At 42.0% G+C, this 25,897-nt stretch overlaps 1 protein-coding gene across 1 annotated transcript in view; it reads left to right on the forward strand.

The window, feature by feature from the left end:
* The window catches only part of MAP3K20 (mitogen-activated protein kinase kinase kinase 20), a 107,642-nt gene extending 96,768 nt beyond the window's left edge, over positions 1-10,874 (forward strand). Inside the window, exons 16-19 of the mRNA XM_056861460.1 lie at positions 5,508-5,624; positions 8,272-8,346; positions 9,434-9,584; positions 10,174-10,874. Of these exons, the coding sequence (XP_056717438.1) occupies positions 5,508-5,624; positions 8,272-8,346; positions 9,434-9,584; positions 10,174-10,874 (1,044 nt within the window). The remainder of the gene's footprint in view (positions 1-5,507; positions 5,625-8,271; positions 8,347-9,433; positions 9,585-10,173) is intronic.
* The last annotated feature ends 15,023 nt before the right edge of the window (positions 10,875-25,897 follow it).

Raw genomic sequence — 25,897 nt, forward strand, 5'->3', positions numbered from 1 at the left:
CCATCAGCTCCCCAAAAATGTAAATTGGAAAAATGTTGGTTGGCCAGTGTCTACAGCTACTTCTTTATTTCCACAGTGGGATTCAATATCTGTATAAAGTATAGTCTCCATAATAAAGAAGAAACTTGACTTTAAAACAAAGCTTCACCACCATTGCGTGTGTGTAAAGTACCACCGAGTCACAACTGACTTATGGCAACCCCATAGGGTTTTCAAGGCAGGTGATTAAGCAGGGGTGGTTTGCCATTGCCTTCCTCTGCAGATTTCCTCGGTGGTCTCCATTCTAACAATCGACCCTGCTTAGCTTCTGACATCTGACAAGATCAGCTATATTATACCTTTCCATATTCCCTCGCCACCATTACAGTTCTTATAATATCTGGGTTTGAGTGTTTGTCATAATTTCTCATCTTACTCCACAATGGCTTTCAAAGTCTGTAGAATTACTGGGGGGAGTGGAGTCTAAAGTTTTTCCACTCACATGTACTTTGTGCAATTGTTGGTTCATATTTTAAAGCTGCATATGGATCCAAAGAGCCAACTGAGAATCCTCTGAGTGGGTACTGCGGGTGGGATTTAGCAGTGGGTGGGATATAGACACAACTTTAGCTTCAACAGCATATAAAGAGAGACAGAGGAGGTCACTGATCAGTCAAATACCCTGAGAAATCTTGAGAAGGATATCGTAAACATATATATATCCCTTAATAATCCACATTTCCAAGTTATTCAACACAAGTCTTGTCTGGGCTATAAATTCTCTTTAAGATTTCTATTTAGTAAACATTGCAATTGCTTTCTTAGGTTAGGTTTTAATCACATTCATAAACATTTTGTGGAACTTGGTCCTGTGTTAGTATACATACATAGTATACATAACTTGGTCCTGTGTTAGTATACATAGTATACATTCTGCTTCTATTCTGCTATACTGTGCTAGGCCCCAATACGGATTCCTGTTATAATACAGGTGTTACATTTGTTTAGCATGTCTAGGAAGATTGTGTTATCACTTGTTGTGTTTTTACCTTAAATCTAATTGAGCCTCAAATAGAAAGAAACCTTACATATTGTGCAGTTCATTGCAATCTGACCCCACTGTTTTCACTTGCCTGTCTCTATCACATGTTTGTATATTAGCGAACCGAGGACGCACTATAGAGCTGATTAAGTGGCCTGTATTCCCATTTGTGCCCCCATAAGCCTGTTAGCTTTTAAGGTGCTATGATATTCCCTTTTGTTTATTGTGCTCTGAACTACCATAACCTGTACTAACAGTGTAGTCCAGTGCTCACCTACCTGGGAGTGAGCACCATTGAATACAGTGGGACTTAATTCTGATTAAACCTGCCTAGAATTACACTTTAAGACAAGCAAGAAGCCTTACTGACCTAACAAGCAGGGCAATCCTAAGCAGAGTTATACCCTTCTAAGCCTATTAACTGCAGTGGATTTAGAAAGGTGTAACTCGGTTTAGAATTGCACTGCAGAAAACACTTGTATATTAAACTGCCTTGTTGGTCCCTTGGTATATAACTCCTCATCAAGTGTTAGATCCTCATTTGGCTTTATCTTCAAGGCTCGGTTAATTATTTTTTTCACTTTTCAAAAGCTCTACAGTATTTAGATGGTTTCCTGACCTGGATAGCTCCAAGCTAGCCTGATCTTGTCAGATCTCAGAAGCTAAGCAGGGTTGACCCTGGTAAGTATTTGGATGGGCAACCTCCAAGGAATGCCAGGGTCATGATGCGGAGGCAGGCAATGGCAAACAACCTCTGAACATCTCTTGCCTTGAAAACCTTACAGGCTCACCACAAGTTAGCACACACAAAAAAATTACTTCCTTTCCATAGGTGTAGCATCCCCAGTTCATAGTGGTACCTTTCCACAGCCGGTTTACAGTGCACCACCAATTATGGCCAACTTTCCACCCCCCCATATTCTGTTGCTTTTTTATTATTGGTTTCAGGGTTGGTCCCACCCAGCAGGTAGATCAATTTATGGATTTCCCTGCATATTACGCTCATTTTTCTATCTCTATGCTTGTTCTCTTCCTCTGCATCCAGATCTCATCCTCTACACCAAAGCTGTCTGTCACTGGTGTTAGATAAGTTGGTAGGTATCCTTACCACCACCTCCTCCTAAAAAACTACATGCCCCAAATTGTTGGTATTTATTTAGTTATTTAAAACATTTATAAGCGCACCTCTCTCCTGAGCCATAATGCTCACCAGTTTAAGCATTTGCTCTGCATCCATGCTTCTTCCTGTCCCAGAAATTTGGTAGTGATGATACGATCTTTCCCATTTCAAGTTAAGGTCTTCCTTGGACAATATATCTCCATACTAGTACTCTGCTGATATCTCCATCCTAAAACACTACTGAAAGGAAATCTGTACCTATCCAGTTCATTTGAAATGATAGTTATACCACCTTAATTTTATCTAAAATTCCAGATCCCCCCTCCCCAACTATATACTGTTGTGAGATTCAGCCACTGGGGCCATATATAGATTATAGAATTTTTTTTTTTTTTGGTTCTACATACTGAAATGAATGACGGCTATAAACAGAATGTTCAAAAAAAATGTTCCTACTCATAACACATCAGGGTTGATTGACAAGCAGCAGATTTAAAAGGAATGCATGTAGCTTGAGTCCATCTCTGAAATATCAGAAAAGAAAAATTAAAACCATCAGTGCCTTTTCTGTGCCTTTATACTGATCATCTAAACCAGGCTTGTCCAAACTGCGGCCCAGGACGGCTATGAATGTGGCCCAACACAAAATCGTAAACTTACTTAAAACATTATGAATCAGCTATCGTTAGTGTTAGTGTATTTTATGTGCAGCCCAAGACAATTCTTCTTCTTCCATTGTGGCCCAGGGAAGCCAAACGATTGGACACCCCTGATCTAAACATTTGTCCTTGTTTTTACGGCATAAGAGGTAAAGAAACAATGCTCAAGTGTTTTTTGGTGGCGGAGTAACAGTGCTGTCCTTACCAGAGTTACTCCCAGGTCTATTGAAATTTGAAAGCAATGTACTAAGAAAGGTATAACTCTGCTTAGCATGGGCCGAGGGAAGTATGAAATGGCTAGGATCTTTTCGCTATAAGCTAATACCTAATTATCCTGACTGTAGTGATGCCCATTAACCTAGGAAAACAGAAGCATAAAAGTATATGCGTGTTTATATATGTGAATGCATACACACATGGATATAGTGAAGTGGAGCCAACAGGCCAGGAAGTACAAATGCCTTTAGTAAAGCTCATATATGTACAAGCATTAAGCTTTTTATGGAGTTGTCTTCCTGACAACTTGAATATACACAGCTCCAGAACTGTCTGGATCTAGAGCAGTTTGCACATGTACCTGCTCCCAGAGCGCCATGAGAATCCTCCTCCCTGTGTCACTGAAATAAACTTAAAAAAAAAACTTTTTACGGTTCTCCATAGGCAACTGATTACATTATGAGTAAAAGCAGCTGTGAATTAGCTGCCCTATGTGCCCTCAGAGTGGTAACAAAAAATGGAGGGGAGAAAGCCACAGCAACGTGAGCCACAGTTAAGCCATGACTTCAGTAGTGGGATGTGCAGACATGCACGGGTGGAAGAGGCTCCTGAGCGCAGGCACAAAAACAGGCACCAGACGCAAAGTCACGAAATAGCTACTGCGCAGTGGCAAAACTGCCCAGTTCGGTGCTCAAGTTGGACAGCAGGCAACAAGGACAAGATGAGCTGATCTGGGGGCTCAACTCCCAATTAGCCTAGGTAATGCTGGCCAAACAAGGGTTGCTCACCTGGCAAGTTTTTCAGCATGCCTATTCACAATAGCAGTCACTGGCATAACACGATCTTCCCAGCTTGTCATTCTGATTTACTTGTAGTGAGTAAGATAACTTTATTATCCTTGAAGACCTAGCTAAAAACAATCAAGCTTTTGTTTTCTGGTCTAAATCAAGACAAAGGGTTCCTCAGCCAATACTGATGTTAAACTAGTTTAGTAAAGCTAGGTGAACCACCAATAATTTGAGGTTGTGAAGTTGTGACCTTTGATTTTTGCACAGAAAAGCCACCTGAACCATGAGGAAAGGCAGGATATAAATGTTTTAATAAATAAAACGTCACAAACCATACTTCTCTATATTGGTGTGTGTGTATAAATATGTATATCCAACTGAAGATGCTCTTTACACATCTGATGAAGTGGGTTTTAATCCGTAAAAAATTATGCCACAATAAATCTGGAGCTCTTTCAACTGCCACAAAACCTTTTTATTTCTGTGTTTCATAGTTGCATGGTTTTCCACCTGGACACGCTGGCCGTTTTGTGTGTGTGTGTGTGTGTGTGTGTGTGTGTGTGTATTAAAATACCATATGACAGAAGACAGAGTGATAGAATGTGTTTCTGTGAGACAGAGAGATGTCTGAAAAATAATCTGAAATTATCCGTATGTATTACTTAATGTACTGGCTTCTGTTTGTCTGTAAATATAAATGGATTGCTTATGAAAAAAAATCCTTGATAGACTTTCTTCAGAAATATCAATGGCTTGGTTCAGATGTGCACTCAGATCCATGCGGGAAAATGTATTCCATATCAGAAGATGAATCATTCAGAGCCAGCATGGTGTCGTGGTTAAGAGCGGCGTACTCTAATCTGGAGAACCGGGTTTGATTCCCCACTCCTCCACATGAGTAGCCGATTCTAATCTGGAGAACCAGGTTCGAGTCCCCTCTCTTCCACATGCAGACTGCTGGATGACCTTTGGCCAGTCACAGTTCTCTCAGAACTCTCTTAGCCTCACCTACCTCACGATGTGCCTGTTGTGGGCGGGGGGGAAGGGAAGTGATTGTTAGCCGCTTTGAGACTCCTTTCAGTAGAGAAGAACGAGATATAAAAACCAACTCTTCTTATTCTTCTTTTGCTTATATGAAGGCCAGTGATTCTTATATTCTTCCAAGATTCTTCCCCCCCCCCCCCCACACACACACAGTTTTCTTACAGCTTCACGGGGGAGGATATTTGATGGCCTTTCAAAGTCAAACTCAGTTTCTGTATAAGTTTTTGTGGCTGCTAATGGTAGGAAATATGAGGAGAGCACAGGAAGGAACAATTAACCATGGAGTAGTTTTAAAGATTCCACAGATTCCACAGAAGAGGCAAGCTGCTTTTCAGTTCACTTCTTAAAAGTCAAACTGAAAAATGGGTTGCCTCAACACCAGGTGGTGGAAACTTTTGGCTCTTCATTGTTTTCTTCTACAATTTTAATAGTGGTCTTGGAGAGTCTTAAAATGCAACATTCGTGATTGCCAAACCATAGTTCTCAGAACCACATATGCAGGTAAATAAGAAGTATTTAATAATCAAATGAATTGTAATGTTTGAAATGTCTGTTCCTAAAATAGATAGCATTAATGGATGAGATTTTTGCCTAGGAAAGGAAGAGGAAATTGTTTCCATTTACAGTGCTGAAAGTTTGTGTTTTCTTTTTAATATTAGGATAGTAAATGGAAAATGTATATGGAGATGGATGGAGATGAGATTGCAATAACTTACATCAGAGATGTGACATTCAACACTAACTTGCCTGATACAGAGGTTTTAAAGATGACAAAGGTAAGATTCTGTTTATAAGCTTGACTTTCATAATTTTCAAGATCTGAAACAAAACCACCAAAAGATCACAATAACAAATGCATTCTATGTCTATAAAAATGCATTCCACGTTCAGCTTAAAAAAAAAAAATTCCTCCCTGCTTTTGGGTTTTGCACATTGATATCATAATAGCTACTGGGTTAAATCCCACCAAGTTTTTGCTCAATCTAACCCTCCTTATTACAGTCTCTGCCCCACATGGTTGTTGTCCATGCAGGTTCTGTGATCCCCAGAAGAAGACTTTTTTGATGATCAGAGGGGACTCCCTCCTCCCTTTTTCACCAATGAAAAAGCTGGCTGGATCCACCTTTTTGTTTCATTAACACTTCCTTTTCAACCATCTTAACAGTAAATGGTCTGCTATCCACAACAAGGTCAATGGTATAGCAGCTAATGCCAGCCTCAGAGTATTTTATTTATTTATTTATTTATTACTCATTCTTCTATGCTGCTCTCCCCAGCAAAGCTGGGCTCAGAGCGTCTGACAACGAAATTCCACAGATTAAACATTAAATTAAATAAATACAATTAAAACCATTAATATAATAATAATACTAAAAGCCCCATGTATAACAATTGCTAAAATCAGAATATACAGGTACATAAGTACCAAATGGCCTGACTCAGCGGTGTCTCCAATATGCAGGGCCAACAGGGCGGGCAATAGCAGCAGTCCCCCCCACCTAGTAATCAACCAGCTAAAGAGGTTAAAAACGGGGAGGGGAGGGGGAACAGAATACAAGATGAAACATTTTTGACATACTGGAGAAATAACTCATTGGCCCCCGACAGAAATCTGTATTATTGAAATGGGAAAACAAATCTGATGTCATGAATGAGACCTTTATCCACCGTAGGGTTGCCAATCTCCAGGTGGTGGCCGGAGATCTCCTGGGATTACAACTCACCTCCAGGCAACAGAGATCAGTTCACCTGGAGAAAATGGCCACTTTGGAAGGTGGACTCTATGGCATTCTACCCCATTGAAGTCCCTCTCCTCTCCAAATCCTACCCTCCTCAGGCTCCACCACCAAAATCTCCAAGTATTTCCTAACTCGGAGCTGGCAACCCTAATCCACCATTATTTCTAAGGCCTGCCAACATCCATTTAAAAAAAGCCAAAATTCTGTGTTAGAAACTAGCTATACTGGCAAAGCTGCTAGTTCTGACCAGTTTATATGTTCCATTGATTAATGAACACATGAAGCTGCCTTATACTGAATCAGACCCTTGGTCCATCAAAGTAGTATTGTCTACTCAGACCAGTAGCGGCTCTCCAGGGTCTCAGGGTCTTTCACATCACCTACTTGCCTAGTCCCTTTAACTGGAGATGCCGGGGATTGAACCTGGGACCTTCTGCATGCCAAGCAGATGCTCTACCACTGAGCCATGGCCCCTCCCCAAGGTAAAAAGCTGCCTTATAATGAATCAGACCCTTGGTCCTTGATCTGAACTCCTTTTGTCACAACCTATCCTTGACCGGCCTTCTCAGGAAGTATTTTGTGGATTCTGCCTATCTGGGCCTCTAGTTTTTCCAATAGCAGTACAGTAATAGTATCCATTCCTTCCCCTCCCTGATCATTTTTTGGCAAGTCTTCCTTCTTGCTGTAGTGTATACTATTGACAGGTCCATATTGCCAGGGAGGTGGTGACCCTTTCTCTCTGTCCTGGCAGATTTTACCTTATTAAAAAGTGAGATTGGACAGGGGAGGACAGGGGCCTCAGTGGGGCACAATGCCATAAATACCACCCTCCAAAGCAGCCATTTTTCACCAGAGGAACTGATCTCTGTACTCTAGAGATGAGCTGTAATTCTGGGGAATCCTCAGATCCCACCTGGATGCTGGCATCCCTACTAATCATTATCAATATACCTGGATGAAAGTGGCTGAAGGCGCATACATGCTGCAGTTATATTACAGAAACTATGTAGGAGTAGGAATACATCTGGCCAGTGTTTAGGTGGAAACACTGTGGTGCTGAAATCCCCCATTTCTTTTCCCAGTTACAGTGCTGTGATATTACAGCATGGCTTAGTTGGGAAAGGAAAAAAGCCCTTCAAGAGCTGAAAAGAGGGGTGTGTGCAGAGTAGGGTTGCCAATCTCCAAGTGGTAGCCGAAGATCTCCTGGGATTACAACTGATCTCCAGGCAACAGAGATCAGTTCACCTGGAGAAAATGGTCACTTTGGAAGGTGGCCTCTATAGCGTTATACCCCATTGGTCCCTTCCTTCCCCAAACTCTGCCCTCCTTAGACCCCAGGTATTTCCCAGCCTGAGGCTGGCAACTGTAGTACAGAGCTTATCTCCACCATTTTGAAACTAGATCTTAGCACCACCCTTTCCCCCATGGTGGCTCTGGGCAGGTGTCCAGGTTGATGCTTCACCCACAGCCATCCCACCATTGCTCCTTTTGAACTGGGATTACAAGAGGTACAAATCATGGTCAGAATGAGCACGACATTGGGTAGACATTCCCATTTAATTTGAGTGCTTCCCACATCCCATGTGAGGAAAAACCTTTGTGCGGGAGCAGTCATAGATGAAGCAAAATGAAGAACAAATGATGAACTATTCAAATCCCTGAACACATTGTCATTTTATTGCAGCCACCTTTTGTGATGGAAAAATGGATTGTAGGAATAGTCGAAGATCAGATGGTGGAATGTATTGTTACTTATGAGGTAAGTGCTGGAGGAATAAGCAATCCACCCCATCTGTCAGTAGTTTCATAATAAGGAATTGGCATTCCTTAACTTTTTTACCCACTGTAGTAAAGGCCAAACACTGTAATTAATTTTAAACTACCAGCTTCTGATACCTATCTGAACGTTGCCTTCAGAAACCATGCCCAGACTCCTAGCTGGGAAAGCTCTCTTCCTTAAGTTACACACACATACAAAATTACTTTTTTCTTTGAAATGGTCGGTGTCGGTGGTGTTTGTTGAAGAGATGATCTTTCTTACCTTTTTCGCAAAGCGCTAATTAGCAGAGCAGAGGAACAACAGGAGAAGGGAAAGGGCGAGGAAGAAAATATAAAATAAAATCTAGAAGCAATTTAGCCATGTATAATAGGATGGAAATTAGCCTTTGTACAAGGAGGTTTTTGGATACTTACAAAAAAGTGTTTCATAAAGACCAATGGGATATTTCACACTGAGGCTAGTAATTGAATTTTTTTGCGCTGTCCCGTGGCATGGATTCAAGCAGCGAGAGAGCGATATAGGAAAATTCTGGACCTTGCTTGCTTGCCTCAGAAGTGAAGAACAGTGCCTTTCTGTTAACAGGAAGAATAACCCTAGATTCCTTTCAGACTGTAGCTCCTCACAGGAATCAGAGCTTGACAGCAGGATTAAAGAACTAGCCACTGTAGGCAAGCTACCACAAGGGAACCCCAGCAACAATACCTTCTTAATGCCCTACCTTTTCCAGCAGAAAAGATTATTTACTAGAAGCACCACATGATGTCATAATTACTAAATGATTTTTTTTTTGCTAAAAGCAAGACATTAAAATCTTGCCATTATACACAACAATGTTTTGAGGAAGGAGGAGACAGCATAATTTTCCATCAGATTGGTAACACAACTGAATAATCTTTGATATGGGGTTGGAAGATAGTATCAAACAAGCCCAGCATGTCAGATTTATGGTACCATCAGTTTCACAGCTGAAAGTTCAATGCCCGGACAAATATTGTATGATTTGTTGTGAAGTTTTGTCTGTCCCCAAACCAGAAAGACCTTGGTTCTCTCTCTCTCTCATGAACAGAATGATGTCAGAACTCCAAAATCCACCAGACATATCCAGCCAGTGCAGTGGTGTGAAACAAAACTTCAGGATGAGGTGAAGTCAATACAGCTCAAAATCCAGACATCGCTCCCAAATTCAGAAGTCAATCCTCAGAGCAGATCCAATTCTAGTAAGTCAAAAAGCTTTGCACCTAGAAGAGTCCACAAGTGGGGGGAAAGGCTCTCTCAACCTCTCTCGTCCCCCCCCCCCCCATGCCCCTGTGCTGTTATCTAAAGGAAGATTTCAACATTCAGGACAAACTATAATTTGGAGTATGGTTAACTCAGTTCCCTACCCAAACCACTATTCCAGGTAAAGGTAAAGGTAGCTGCCGCTAGCTCTGCTGAAGAAAAAAAACACAAGCTTTATGTGAAAGGGTTAGACCAGGGGTGTCAAACTCATTGCCTCGCCAGCCCAGATCGAGAGTGGACGGGGTGGCTGCCTTGGCTGGCTCACAGGCTGGATAAGAGCTCTTAAGGGGCCGTATCCAGCCTGCGAGCCTTATGTTTGACACCCCTGGGTTAGACTCTCCTTCCCAAGCTGTTTGGCAGTTCCATGCAGCTGCACTGAAGTAAAAGGGGGATAGTGTTGGGAGATACAATCTCAAAATCATCCGGATACCATATGTAGCTATGACCATACTATTAATGCTTACTTAGGAGGAATGCCCATTATCTGGAATTTGAAGCTGATGCTGACTATTGTTTTATTTGATTCAGGCATTGACTGTCAGTGGATGAACTCACTAAGGATACGTAAGGCAAGCAGCCCTTCTCTCCAGCATTCTCGCCCTCACAGTCCCAACAACTTACTGCATTTACCATATCTTCAGGATCAGGACACCTATGCTGCTGCCGTGAGACGGACCCAGGTTCCCATAAGCTACCAGATTACCTCTCTAAACCAGTCAAGAAGCTCATCTCCGACGCCATACTTATCGTCTCTGCATTTGAATTCCAAGGGAAGTAGCACTTCCAGCGCAGCTTCCGACAGCCCTTCAGAAAGAGACAGATCCAAATCTAGAAACAGGAACCACTATCATAGCGGCACACCTCGTAGCGTGTCCACGGGTGGAAGACGTTTTGTAAGAAGTCCATCAGGGGCTCAAGCAGCAGCAAGGAACAGTGACAAGTTTTACAGGACTTCGCAGTCAACATTCAATCCCATTCAATTTCCATCGAGGTCACATGACCATAGAAAACATGGCCACTACCAACAACCGTCCAAGCCCATACCAGGGATGCCCTTGAAAACCGAAAGCAAACCTAAAGTAGTAGTAGAAGAAGAAGAAACTAAAGTTAGTGAAGGGGGATGGACAAAAGTTGATTATTCAAAGAAGTCGCATCGACACGTCGCGGTGGGCAAACAAAATAAAGAGAAGTCAAAAGGGATGGGAAGAGGCCCCAAAACACCCCAATGATGATTTCCAAACAAATGGAAACGGAATAGAATGTGTAGCTTCCACAGAGGAGAAAAATTTTTTTTTTAATTGTTCTTAAAATTATACAGCACTGAATAAGAATAAAACTGGTTGACCTGTGCAGGAAATCATTTTGAATGATCTATTTAATATGAAGACACTGCTTCTCCAGTACACATCTGGTGGTTGGGGGGTTCCTGTCAGAATAGTACCAGCTTCTGGCAAATAAGTGGGACTTATTCCAAGTTTCAGCATACTAGATGCTTCCTTTCTTGTTTGTCTGGTGATGTTGAAGTGTGCATTACTTAATAACAGAATCGTGAAATAAGAAAAAATTGTGCCTCGCAGTTTCTGAAACTTGTACCCAACACTGACACATAAAAGAATTGCTTAATCTACATGACTAAGAAAAAAATGTGATAGGAAAGGATCTCCTTTCTTTGCTATGCAATTTTCAGTGAAGTATCCGATCTGAGTCTTCTTCTTCCTTCCCTCTCTCACCCCTCTTGGCTGTTCTTCCGTGATAGGGAAATTCTGTGTTTCCAGCACCTTAAAATTATAATGCTACATGTTCCCAGTCAGAACATTCCTCTGACTGGAAAATAATGGAGCATTATCTACAGGGAGTGAAGAAACTAATGTTGAGAGAAATGTCCTTGACTTCGAACTCTTTGGATATGGTATTTATTGACTTATTATAGGAATTTTATTAATTGTATTTTAGCGGTACTGTGAATATTTTGTTTTTTAGTCTTCAGGTAATAAAAACAAAATGTATTATTATTATGGGTTGCTATTCTGCTGAGAGAACAGGTTTCTTGGGTGGGTGGGGGTTTAAGCTACAAGGCTGCAGTCCTAAACAGAACATAAATCCTGTTACAACCGGTGGGACTTTCCTCCGATAAACTTATTTCAGGATTAGGCTGTTAATTTTTTATAAGTTTTTTAAACAATAGCAATAAAATCATAACCTTGGCTAGCTAGCACAGCCTCATGAAAAGGAAAAGGTTTCTACATGAAAAATGTGGATTATAACTAATGTAATTGAAGAACGCATATGGGGGGAGGAACATTCAATTCCCAAATTACAAATCTTTCCTGCTCTTCCCACTTATTATAAAAATGGGAATATTAAAACTACATTAGGGTTGCTAGCTCTGGGTTGGGAAATAACCTGGAGATTTTGGGGATGGAGTCTGAGGAGGGCAGGGTTTGGGGAGGGGAGGTGCTTCAGTGGGGTAGAATGCCATAGAGTTCATCTTCCAAAGCGGCCATTTTCTCCAGGTGACCCGATCTCTGTCACCTGGAGATCAGTTGTAATAGCGGGAGATCTCCGGGGACTACCTGGAGGCTGGCAATGCTAACTAAAACAGCCAAGCTTACACCGACCAGGCAAGGAGGAATTACATCCTTGCTCCCTTTAACTACCTCGGACTTGGCAGGGAAAGGGGAGTGAGTGAGCTAGAGTCCCCAGCTTTCCCTGCCTGTAAAGATAAATAAATAAATTTTATTTGCAGCTAGAATGCCAGATAAAACAGGTAAAACAGAAACTGACCATACAGACTAGATGTTTACAACCAAGGTCAACAAAATTTGGAATTACCCAATTTTACATTTCCACAGATTAAGGATGTACAGTAGCTTCATTGCTACTGCACAATATTTTGCAACCTGGGTGGTGACTGGTGAGCTGTCTCCCAGCAGAAACCTTTTGGTCCATTCACCCTCATCACCAAAGCCCATTTCCCTAATCAAAGGGTCAATAATACTGAAGCGGGCTGACTTGTAGAGGGGACATCTAAAAAATACATGCTCAATGGTTTCCAGCTCCCCTGTGTTACACAGGCAAAGTCTCTCCATCCTGGGGATCTTCTTAAATCTCCATTTTAATATGGCAGATGGTAGGGCTGCACATCTGGCCAGTGTATAGGCCCTCCTATGTGTGTATAAATATAAGCCTGTAAAGACAGCTGGAATAGGGAAACCTCTGAGATCCTACACAATCAATTTTCCATACAAGCAGCTATAAAATGGGTGTGGGATTTATGTCTGGAATGCTCCCCTATGTTTAAATACTCCCTGCAAATAGAAGACCAACCCTTCCCACTATGGTCTGTACATGCAGCAGAATGAGGTGATAATGAGGTGGCAGAACCACGTGTCTTGGTAGGAGTATAGCGCTCTTAAATGCAAGTGGAGAAATGTGTTTTTCAAGTTCCTCTATGTAAAAAGAGCCTGAAAGACCCCCCTACAAATGGAAAAATTCCCAGCAGGGAAGAAGCAGGGGTACCTCTTGAGGTACAAGATTTTTAATTGCAAGGAATGTTTTATATGGAGCAACATTTTTTAAAAAAAATTGTTGTACCACTTTAGGATTGTATAACGTCTCTTCTACACATAGATCCATAGAAGACTCTTATCTGAAACATATGAAAATGGAAATTCATTTGTCACAAAGCTGTCTGGAACATTTCCATGAAAAAAACCAGGTTCATGTTTGGGACAAAATATATGAGGACTGAGCAGGGTCCAGGCTTTCCCTGCGATTCTGTGGCGGTCCTGAGGATTTGTTATCAAGATGTCCAAAATGGATTCCTCTGCTGTTTGTCAGGAATTGAATTCTGTGCCTAATTTTAATTTGTACTATACTTGTGTGTCCACATCTGCTCTGTTAAAGCATTCATTAGCATTTAAAGGGGGACTGATGGTATTGATCACTCTTATTAAAACATTTATGCAAAAATGACTGGCTAGAAATCTTCCTCGTGTGCTGGAATCGCTCTTCAAAATAACAGAGTTCAGTGCAAAAGAAACAAAAATAAGGGCAAGAGAGAAGCTTTAAAATAAATCAGTTTTAGGAGGGAAAGGAGGGGATTTGTAAAATGGAAGTGACATAGTTTAAATAGGCAATAATCCTTTTGAAATAGGTTTTTAAAAGTGCAATCTATGAAGAACTCTTCCTAAGTCATATTAAGTGTCCTGAATGTTTTCACTGAATTAAACAAATGAAAATTGTCAAAGCAAAAGCCTGATCACATCTACAGTATTGTTTCAGGTGGGTGACATGTAGGGTGACAAAGTTAGTGAAAGACACAATGGCCATTTATGCAGGGTCAATTTTGATGCTCGCTCAAAGCTCTTTTTTAAATGCGACCTTTAAAATGCCTATTCATGGTCCCAATGCAAAAGGAGAAAATCCACACACACCCCACACACTCACCTGCTCCTTCCTTCGTTTCCATAGTCATTAGCAATCACAGTTTGCATAGCTAATGTGCAGCTGTGATTTTGCATGCTTCCTTGAGGGGATTCTTCGAGGTGGGGGTGGAGCAATCACAAAAGGTCGCGTTAAAGGGGCTCTTAAGAAATGCGAAGCAGGTATTTGCCGGCTTCGCAGTCACTTCCTGAATGACAGTTCAGCGTGAAAAACTAAAAAACAAATATACGGGGCACTTCAGCCTGGAATGCCCTGCTAATTACCAAGCATAAATGGCCGATGTCTAATTGTTATGTTTAACAGCAAATTTCAGAGGATGTCTTGTGTTGCATTTGCGGGGGGGGGGGTGATTCTGTGTTTGATATATTCCCTCTATTTAACCACTATTTAAGATATAAAGATCCTGTCCTCCTTTGCACCTGGTAACCTCTGGCTATGGAATTATGGTCTAGGTCTCATTGAGGTCTCTGGGCTCTACCATTTCCACTTACACATTGTGGCTTGTATGTATGTAGAGGACTGATACGTCAAAGAATAGGCTAAACAAGAACCTTTCTCCTTGATACCTGGTTTTCTGCATGAAGGAATGTTTGCTCATGTAAGACTATATATGTAGTCTGAATCCACAAGAACACATGAGTCTATCAAAGTCAGTATTATCTACTCTGATGGGCAGCAAGCTTTCCAAGGTCTCAGGCAGATAGGGGAAGGGGCTGAGGTTTAGTCGCACAGCATCTGCTTTGCACGTAGAAGGCCCCAGTTCAATCCCTAGCACCTCCAACGAAAAGAATCAGGTTGTAAATGATGTAAAAGACCCCTGCCTGAGACCCTGGAGATCTGCTGCCACTCAGTAGATGATACCAATCTTGACAGACCAATGGTCTAACTCAGTATATGTTAGCTTCATGTGTTCTGTGTGTTTTTTCACATCACCTCTCATCTGATCCTTTTAAGTGTGGAGATGCTGGGAATTGAACCTGGGACCTTATGTGTGCAGGGCAGGTGCTTTACCATTGAGTCACAAATTTGCTTCCCCATTGAGAACTTGACCTGTATGTACAGAAGAAATTTTACTGTGTGTGACAGCTTACTATTCAACCCTCTGAGTACAAGTATTAAAATGCATTCACATTAGCTTTAAGTATCACGTGACATGCAGCCACTTCTGAAATGGCTTGCTCCATCTTCTCAGAGGTCCCTCAGGTATAATGTCAGAAAGGTAGAGCTGGGAACCCACCTCTAGTACCACCACAGCTAATTCTCTCCATTTCTGTGATGGTCAGTGAAATACTACCAAGACTATGATGATACTGATTTCCCTGGTTGAACTGGATCAGGCCAAAATGTATTTTAGAGAAAGGCTTTCCCTTTAGTGAACATACACTGGCATGCACAGCATTCTGGTATTTTCACTCCAGAATCTAAACATAGGAGAAAGAACCAGATCTAGCTTGTCTTGCTTGCGATACTGTCAAAGGCTGCACACCATCTTGTCAAAATGGCTTATTTCCAATGATGTCTGTGAGCCGGGGCAATTAGGAGAAGGGGCAGACCTTGACCCTGGCTAACAGATTTACAGGCAGAGGCTGACATGTGATTTAACATTGATGCGCTATTAAGCCTAACAGCAGCATTCAGTCACAACACACTGCAAGCTGATGATTAAACTTTAGTCCAAATATGAACTACTGTGGTGTCATACCATCATTGCCGAAGCAACATAAGTTGAACTTGGGACATGATTTACAGAAATGTCTTTATTTCTAGATAATCGGTTTTTGGGTTGTTGTTTTTTAAAGAATAGCTGAGGTGTTTCCCTCCCCCTCAAATCCCCTATAGCTTAATATTATCTTTCTTTCCCCGTTTTTGACCAAAGGTCCTGAACAATAAAACCATAAAACTTAAATAATATTATCCTTTAAAACATACTTTATTTTCCCCCTTAAGGAATTGCTGCATTGAGCACTGCTTAGCTAATTCATATTCATAATATGACACCTCTTCTCTGCCCCCCCCCCCAAAGTTGCTGCTTTAATTTTTATCTCCCTGTGACCCGTTCCCGGTGCAACCGGCCGCATTTGACTATTGCTGACAGGCGCACTCGTAGGGTACCCTACATGGGCAGACATCAAAACCACCATCCACTGACCATTATCCAGCAACTTGCTGAGCTGATTTAATGAGGCGAAGTTGCTCAAACACACTTTGTTCTTCTCTCCCCCCACCCCGCGAGAAATCACTCAAAACAATGACCTCTGGAGATGGCGCTACTTAGAACAATTCTTCTCTCAGACTCCATTGATGCCGCGGAGCATGAAACCGACGCCAACGGGCTTTATACATTCACTCCCAAGAATATTGGGTTATGCTTCAAGAGACGGCCATTTGAATTTGGTTGTTTTTAAACCTCCCACTTGTGGAAGATTGTGCTAATTATTATATTGTATTTATTATATTTTATTTTTAGACAATTAAAGACACATTGTTGGCCTTGGAGGAGAATATAAGCATTTTGCATAAATAAAAAAGGAGTATGTGGAAGGTAAATCAAAACATGTTTTGTACATTGATGCTGTGTGTCTTTTCTGATGAACTGTCAAAGGTGAACAGTTCAAATCAATTTGCTCGGAGACCCTGGAGTTATCTGGGACTCCTGTGGGACAAACTGGCAGTGATTCTAATAAAGATCTCTTGAACCAAACACTTTACTATATCCAAGTTAAAGGGAAAAAATTCAAAACAGATGCTGCAAATCCTTACTAATTCAAAGATATTGGGAAACAAAATATTGTCAGATAATTTGACATTCTGATCAATGGGTGTGTTGTTTGACACAGCGTTTCAAGAAACTGCTTGAGGAAGTAGAGGGAGTGCACAGCTGGGGTGAACAAGGACTTCACATAACCACATGTTGGGATAAGCGGGGTTGAACGAGCACAGATATTAAAATAACCAGCATGGTTTTTAAGTTTTTGCAAAAATACAAAAACAAAAACTCCCTTGAAGCTTTAAAAGAGCCCTGACCTGGATGGCCCAGGCTAGCCTGATCTTGTCAGATTTCATAAGCTAAGCAGGGTCAGCCCTGGTTAGTATTTGGATGGGAGACCACCAAGGAATAGCAGGGTTGCTGTGCAGAGGAAGGCACTGGCAAAACCACCTCTGTTAGTCTCTTGCCATGAAAACCCCAAAAGGGGTCTCCATAAGTCGGCTGCTACTTGACAGCACTTTACACACACAATGCTTGGCAGAAATGTGGGAGGAACAGAATGATCACTGAGCATTTTCAGCTGTCAGATTCCAGTCCAGCAGCACCTTAGAGACAATTAAGATTTTTCAGGGCACACACCTTCAAGAGACGCAGCTCCCTTCTAACTGTTCTGCAGACCAACACAGTTCCCCTCTGAAACTCTGCATTTTCAAGTGTTTGTATTTATATTTTGCCTGTTGCCCTCAAGCTTTAGGAAAACTAGCCATGTTTTCAGTTTTGAAGGTTTTTAATATATATATATATTTTTAAAGTAATTCGTTTTAAAAGAATGGTGTTCTTTTTTAAGGTCTTGGGATATGCTGTTTTATTTCGGCATTCATAGGTACAACCAAAAGGGACAGAATCGTGTATTTCAAAGGTAAACCTGAGAATGCAAGTCTAGAATAAACTGTATATGCAAATGACCACCTTCCATTAAAAAAAAAATCTTAAGAATGGCAATTTCAACAATGGCTTGCATCATAATGATTTTGCTGTCAGTGCATCCAGTCTGTCCTTTGGGTATCTTGATCTGCTAATGTTAAGCTGCAATGCTGGTTGTATATTTAAGCTGCCTTAAATCTCTTTGATATTAATGGAGCTGAGAAGTTTGTGATTCATCAGTGGGGTTGCCAACCTGGAGGGTTGCCAACCTCTCGCTATTACAACTGATCTCCAGGTGACAGAAATCAGTTCACCTGAAGAAAATGCCCACTTTAGAAGGTGGCATCTATGGCACCTATCGGCTGGAGATCAGTTGTAATCGCAGGATATCTCCAGGTACTACCTGGAGGTTGGCAACCCTACTATGGGGTCACCACAAGTAGGCTGCGAGTTGATGGCACTTTCCACCCCCAAGGAAGCAGAGGGATGCTGCTTTGTGGCAAGGGAACATCCCAGAGACTATCGGCTGGAGATCAGTTGTAACAACAGGTTGGCAACCCAAATTATACCCCACTGAAGTCCCTCTCCTCCCCAATTCCTGCCCTCCTAAGGCTCCTCCCCCAAAATATTAGGGTTGCCAGGTCCCTCTTTGCAACCGGTGGGAGGTTTTTGGGGCGGAACCTGAAGAGGGCAGGGTTTGGGGAGGGAAGGGACTTCAATGCCATAGAGTCCAATTGTCAAAGTGGCCATGTTCTCCAGGTGAACTGATCTGTATTAGTTGGAGATCAGGTGTAATAGCAGGAGATCTTCAGCTAGTACCTGGAACATAAGCGTCCTATCAATGCAGGAGCAGATTTAATGACTGCCATGCTTATTCCCTGAAGAAGACACAGGTCAAAACGGCAATATCCGGACCCCTGAAGGGGTATTTATGATGCGTTCTGCACCATGCAACTAATTCAGTTTGCGGGACCTGACATCTCTCCACAACGGATGGTATTTGCAAAGGATACCAATTGACAAAGCACCATATGAGGAGATCCTTCTACTGACTTACCAGAGCTTTGAAAACATTGGAACTGTAAGACGGGAAGTCAAAGTTGCAATAGGAATATACCACTGTGGACTCAATCAAATTGAATAGATGATTATAATTTAGGATATGTAATATTATGAGTTATTTGGTGATATTTTGGTGATGTACATGTAGTTGTAGTTTATAATTACACTAAGCTTTCGCAAAGAACTGGCAATTTTCTGCTGTTACTTTTTTCTAGCATACATTACAGCAGGCTGACCGTTTTGTGTTGTCAGTACCTGGAAGTTGGCAGCCCTACAAAATATCCAGGTATTTTCCAACCTAGAGCTGGCAACCCTATTCATCAGGATGGTTCCCCTAAATATTCCATGGAAGATTCCATCTGGAACCATAATGATATTCACTGCAGCAGTTGCAGAAGAGAGGAAGTTATTCATTTGGGATCAGTCAGATAGGGTGAGTCATTGTGATGCAAGGCCAGTCAGGCACTAAAGAAATCTGCTTCAGGCCTCCACTTATTCGTGGGGCCCTCACCTCCTAGGGTTGCCAACTGCCTGGAGAAAAAGCTGTCCTGTCCCTTTAACAGATGCTTAATGGGCCAGGTGATGCTCTTCACCTCTGTGCCGTGAAAAGTTTCAGCTGCCTGTTTCCACACATTAAAGCTACAATCCTAAGAACACTTTCCTGGGGGTAAGCCTGCGTTGGATTCAGAGTATACCTGCTTTGGATTGCTGTTTATTTATTTATAACATTTTTATGCTGCTGTTACCACATCTGCCCCTAGAGACTCATGTGGACTCTCTGACTTGGGTTCAGGAGACACTCAGAACCATGACCAGTTTGGGGGAATTAAACTTAGGCCATTTATGCAGGGTCAATTTGGATGCTCACTCAAAGCTGCTTTTTTAAATCCGCCCTTTAAAATGACTATTCACGGTTTGATGCAAGAGGAGAAAGTAAAACAAATTCCCCCCACCCCCCACTCATCTGTTCCTTCGTCTGCATAACCATTAGTAATGGTTGTTTGCATAGTTAAGCTGTGATTGTGATTTTGCATGGTTCCTTCAGTAAATGCTTCTATGTGCAAATACAAAAGGTCGCGTTAAAGGGGCTCTTCAGAAATGCGAAGCAGCATGAAGAAATAAAAAAAATATGCGGGGTGCTTCAGCCTGGAAGGCACCGCTAATTACCAAGCATAAACGGCCTGTGTTGGGGAATACCTGTTCCTGCTTCCACAGTCTGGCTAGCATGGAAAACTAGGATTGCCAGCCTTCAGGTGGTGGCTGGAGATCTCCTGCTATTACAGATCTCCAGGAGATAGAAATCAGTTCCCTTGGAGAAAATGACAGCTTTGGCCATTGAACTCTAGGGCATTAAAGTCCCTCCCCTCTCCAAACCCCACCTTCCTTAGACTCCTCCCCCAAAATCTCCAGGTATTTTCCAACCCAGAGCTGGCAACCCTAAGGAACACTGACACACTTGCCAATTTGGGGGGGAGGGGAACAATGTGTGGTTTCAGGATCTTTAGCTGGATAGTGTGCAAGCAAGCTCAAAGTGAGAGCCAGCATGGTGTAGTGGCTAAAGTGTCAGACTAGAATCAGGGAACCCAGTTTCAAATCCCCACTGGTGCCATGAAAGCTTGCTGGGTGACCTTGGGCCAGTCATGTACTCTCAGCCCTGACCCTGGCTAGTATTTGGATGGGAGACCTCCAAGGAATACCAGGATCATAATGTGGAGGCAGACAACGGCAACCCACCTCCGAAAGTGTCTTGCCTTGAAAACCCTACAGGGTCACCATAAGTCAGCTGTGACTTGACTGCAAAAACAAAAAACAAAAAGCTCAAAGTGCCTGTAGTAGGATACCAGTCAAAATGAAACAATCAGATTTTTTCCAAAACAAGGTTAAGAATTTACTGAAGGAGATATGGAGTACAGGAAATGACAAGGAACTCAACCATAAGAACAGTGAAATTGTCTTTAGAAGAACATGTGTATGAAGACAGAGAAAGTGAAAGAGAGCCAGGTCTCTGGCTGAGTGAGAATTCAGCAAGGCCATGAGGAGGAGTGGGGCAGAGAGGGATTTAAAGAAGGGGAAAAGGGAGTTTTCAAGATAAAACGGTTGAACAGAGCAGAAGTTTACCTGCCTTCAGTCTACTAAGCTAGGTAGAGGACATTGTCTGTCTCAATGATCCAAAGATTGAGAGTTTAGGTAGAGCTTCCAAAGGTAGAGCCTAGGGTTGCCAGGTGCCCGCTTGTGGCAGGCAAACCCCCGGCAATTGCCCCCTCTGCCCGCCGACCACCTGAGAATTGGCGGGCAAACGTGCATGCGCGCGTGCATACCGTGCGCGTCACTTCCGGTTTAGAGGGGCCTTTACCTCTTAGTTTGAGTGGTAAAGGGCCGCTTTACCACTCAAACTAAGAGGCAAAGGCCCTTTGCGAGGCGGCACTTCCGGTTCTAAACCAGAAGTGCCGCGTGTGCATCGGCGCATGCGCTTAAACACAAAACCCTCCCGCCGGAGGAGAAGAGGGACCTGGCAACCCTTTCAGAGCCCCTACATTTAGGTAGAGCCCCTTCTCTTAACTTCTTTCATGGGTCTTATTTAAAATCCAGGTTGAAATGCTTCATCTATGTGGAACGCTTCATCCATGTGTTTTGGCCGGGTGCCTAAAAGAAAGCAAAGTATGTGCCAGGTGAACCTCAATAGGTAGAGCCTTCTGAAGGTGAGGTGCCACTGTAGAAAAAGCCCTGTCTCTAGTTGCCATCCACCGCACTTCTGAAGTGCCACCACTTCAGCTCACCTCTGAAGACAGACAGCAGGTCTTGAGAGGCAGCGCTTAACAGGTGAGCTGCTATGCAGGCTTCTAGTAAAGGGACAGAACCTTTTTTTCCCTCTGGGCAGTTGGCAACTCTTGTCAGCTCTGGGCTTGCCAGATAAATCCCACAAACGACCTCTAGGCATGTTTTCCATAGAAAGTTAGTTTAATGGGAAAAGACCGGTACCCAGCAGCTAAAGAATGTAACTGGGGGAAAGCAATGAGACTAATGGGGGTAGGAAGCAGAGTACAATAGATATATGGTTGCAAAGACTCCTAGTTGCTCCGGCAACATAAGATAACGACAACATAACATAAGCTTCCCGAGAACAGCGAGCCAAAACAAAATGAAACAGAAAAACAGAACAACCTTGCAAATGCCATCTGGCCTGTCCATCGTTTCCCCTGTTGGCGGGCATCAGGCCGTGCCTGACAACTATATCTCCAGTGCCCCTTCCCTTCCCTCCCTTCATGGGTCTTTTTTGAAATCGAGGTTGGAACGCTTCATCCAGGCCACAATTTTTTTTAATATAAATTGTTATTGTTTTCTTCATTTCATTAACATATAGAAAAAAACATCAACTACTTAGAATTTAATAAGGTAATAAAAAAATAATAATCGTAATGGTTAAAACAAAAAATAACTTCCCCCTCACTCTCTTCCATCTTAATATAAATTGTATTTACTTTTGCTAACAGCAATTAATCCCCATCTTGTTTAGTCTATGTATGCTTTTCTTATCTCATTTATCTAATATTGTTAATTCAATACTTTGATACGCATAATATAAAATATATGAGGATTAAATCAAAGAGTATCCTTTAAATGGACCCATCAAAAATTGCTTTATCCAGGCCGCAATTTGATCACAAGAAGAAGGATATACTGCAGAGTTTCTATACTGTAGCCTGTCCATATTAATTATAAATATATGTGTGTTACATAATGATACTACACATCTTCCGAAGATTTCAGAACAGGATATATTCTGACATTTTGGGCATAATGCCCTACTGTATTTCCCATTCCCCACCTGAATCTAGTCTTAAGTATGTGTTATGGAAATGAATGTATTCTTCTGGTTTATCCCAAACCCCACCTCCCACCCTTTGTTTCCCCCCTTATGTAGGGTTGCCAGGTCCCTCTTCGCCACTGGCGGGAGATTTTGGGGGTGGGGTTTGGGGAGGGGAGGGACTTCAATGCCATAGAGTCCAATTGCCAAAACGGCCATTTTCTCCAGGTGAACTGATCTCTATCGGCTGGAGAGCAGTTCTAATAGCAGGAGATCTCCAGCTAGTACCTGGAGGCTTAGAATTCAAGATGCAAGCACCAGCAAAAGTAAACCTAAAATAAGGTAACTACAATACAAAATTACTCTTAAAATATATATTAAAGGTAATTACTAACAGGCCAACCTTGGTTGAGCAAACAGGAAATTTACAAAAGGTTCAAAGTGAATTCAATATAACAGCATACAAGCTACACAAAGATAAATATAGGCAAAAGTGCTCAATGCATATCATAATTTCAAGTCCATGCATGTAGATTGCAAAATTCAGGCAATGGAGACAAGACGTGGTGCAATGGAAATCCGGTATAATTACATTTCATATGAAACTTTTTCAAGCTTAGTCCTTCCGTGCTAAATTCATTCAATATATGAAGGAGTGTGCCTTCCTTGTATACATGGACAGCAAAGTAAGACTAGTACCTGGAGGCTGGCAACCCTACCCTTGTGTCAAATGTTAGACTGTATGGTCCTCTGGCAGTGCTTTGTCAGGTTAGCCTCTAAAGCAGTGGTTCCCAACCTTTTTTGACCAGGGACCACTAAGACTTTTTTGTTCGGTGCAGGGACCCCAAGGTTCAAAATAAAAATTCCGAGAATCTGAAAATAAACTTTAATCATAACTATTAGTTAAAAATTAAACTTAGAATAATATTTGAATATGTATTTTTATAATAGAGAACTTTTGATTGAAAATATTAATTTATTACGGGTTTATAACTTTGTTTCGCGGACCTTAATTTAGTTCTCGCGGACCCCTAGGGGTCCACGGACCCCCGGTTGGGAACCAGTGCTCTAAAGCATCCTGTGCTCTGATAGCATAACAACAGCGCTGAGGCACAACAACCAGGAACCTTACAGGGCCAAATCTAATAAACCGGCTTCATTTCACCGGCAGAACTGAGCCTTTGGGCTATGCCTGCATACATTTTCAAGTCTGCTCTAGCACAAAACATAGCATTGTTGATATGCAGCCCAACTGCCAAAACGTATTTGCTCTTAATGAAGGAGCTGATCTTTGAACAACATAGTGTGCTTTTTAGCCTTAAAACTGTTCCATCCATTTTAAGGTTTTCCATGATTTACCTTATTATGCTCTGGCTGGGTTTTTAAATGCTGGTTGTTGTTTTTTTCTTAAATGAACACAACTTTTCCACGTTTTTCTTATGTTTTATTTCGTAAGCAGCCTCAGGAAGGTTCCCTGGAGAGGCAGCAAACAGATTTTCCAAATAAATAAATAAATTTTCCATGGTGCTAACTTTTTCATATTTATCCTGAAGAAACTGATTTTATTTTGTGTTCTTGTATGCATCCATTAAAGGACCTCTATGCATCTCCCAAGTGTGTATTGAAGTATTATGATTTAATTAACTATGCTCAAGATGGTCCCAAAAACATTTATTGCCCTCCCTGCAAATATCAACAATACAGTGGCACCAACAAATCCACCCCTATTTTAAAGACACCCCCTTTAAAATACACTTTTCAGGTGTTCAAGGCCAGGAGGAAAGAGACCCAAACGTAAAGGCCTTTCTCTTCGAAGGAAATCAAGGGAACTTTTAAAAAATGTTACTTCGGATGGCTTGTTCACATGACATGTCGAACTGTCCCTACTGAAGTATTTGTACTTCAGCTTCCTTGGAAGGTAGCCAGTCTTAAAACTCCAGTGGGAGGAGAGGAGGCAAAATCCCTTTCTCTGCCGCCTGAAAAGCATTCCTGAGTTAAAGCGGATTTAGGAGACTGAAGCGTGTGGCCTATTCCCTGGAGAACGGTTTTGGAGTACATTTTTTTCTCTCCATGCAGTTTGAGAAACCACTGGTGCAGGTAAGTATGTAATTAAGGGCTTATTTAAAATGGAGATTCTTTGAGCATGTCAGCCGGGCCACATGCTTGCAAGAAATAACAACACTCTGAGAGTTTACACACCGCTTGTAGTCTATTGTGACTTGGCTCTGTTTTGCAGATCATTCTTGGTTCATGTTACAGATTATGTGGCTTGTGTGGGCACCACACACGGACGGCGAAGCTTGGCTTTGCTCAGCCTCCAAGCGAGGGAGTGCCTTTAGTTGAAAAAAGGGATGAAACATCTTTACCAAACAGGGACCAATAACTGCATTTGCTTCTTGGCAGTCACCTCTGATGTCCGTGGGCCAAATCTTTACGCAATCTGCAGTATATACAGCCTTTCAGTGTCACGTTTTTCTTACTGCAAATTGAATATTTTTTTTTTCAACAGGATATGCCAATGCTAAAAATACCAGATGGGGAGTAGCGTTAGCCTAGTGGCACTTTACAAACTGACAAAATTTATTGCCGCAGAAGAGTTCATGAAGCACAACTCACCCATTCGGTAGATCCATTTGTACTAAAAGCTGAAAACAAATGAAAGGGAAGGTGGGGGTGGGGGTGGGCAACAGTGATCTGTGAAACAGAGCACCGAATCCAATTGCAACTTTGAGCATAAATGTATCTGCCTGATGGATGAACACCTCATGCACCTGATGAAGTGAACTCAGGGCAGATTATGCTGGAATAAATGTTGTTAGTCTTTAAGGCGCCGCTGGACTCCTGTATTACCGATATCTATCCATCTAAACTCACTTTTTAAAGTGGTTAATGACAATTTGATCACAGCAACACAGGTGGATGTGAAAAGGTTATTGGCCGTTGTGTAGTGTAGCTAAGAGTGGTGGTTTGGAGCAGTGTAGTAGTGGTTAAGAGCGGTGGTTTGGAGCGGTGGACTCTGATCTAGAGAACCATGTTTGATTCCCTACTCCTCCAGATGAGCGGCAGAGGCTAATCTGGTGAACTGAGTTTGTTTCCCCACTCCTACAGATGAAGCCAGCTGGGTGACCTTGGGCTAGTCACACTCTCTCAGCCCCACCTACCTCACAGGGTGTCTGTTGTGGGGAGAGGAAGGGAAAGTTTTTTTTAAAAAGATGCGTTAAAGTTTGAGCTTCTAACTGATTAAAGACCGAGACTTCCTTCCATTAAACTTTTGCATCAATCGTTGTTTGAGACTCTTTTTCTTCTCT

The sequence above is a fragment of the Euleptes europaea genome, chromosome 15 (genome assembly GCF_029931775.1).
Source record: "Euleptes europaea isolate rEulEur1 chromosome 15, rEulEur1.hap1, whole genome shotgun sequence".
In the NCBI taxonomy this organism is placed as follows: Eukaryota; Metazoa; Chordata; class Lepidosauria; order Squamata; family Sphaerodactylidae; genus Euleptes; species Euleptes europaea.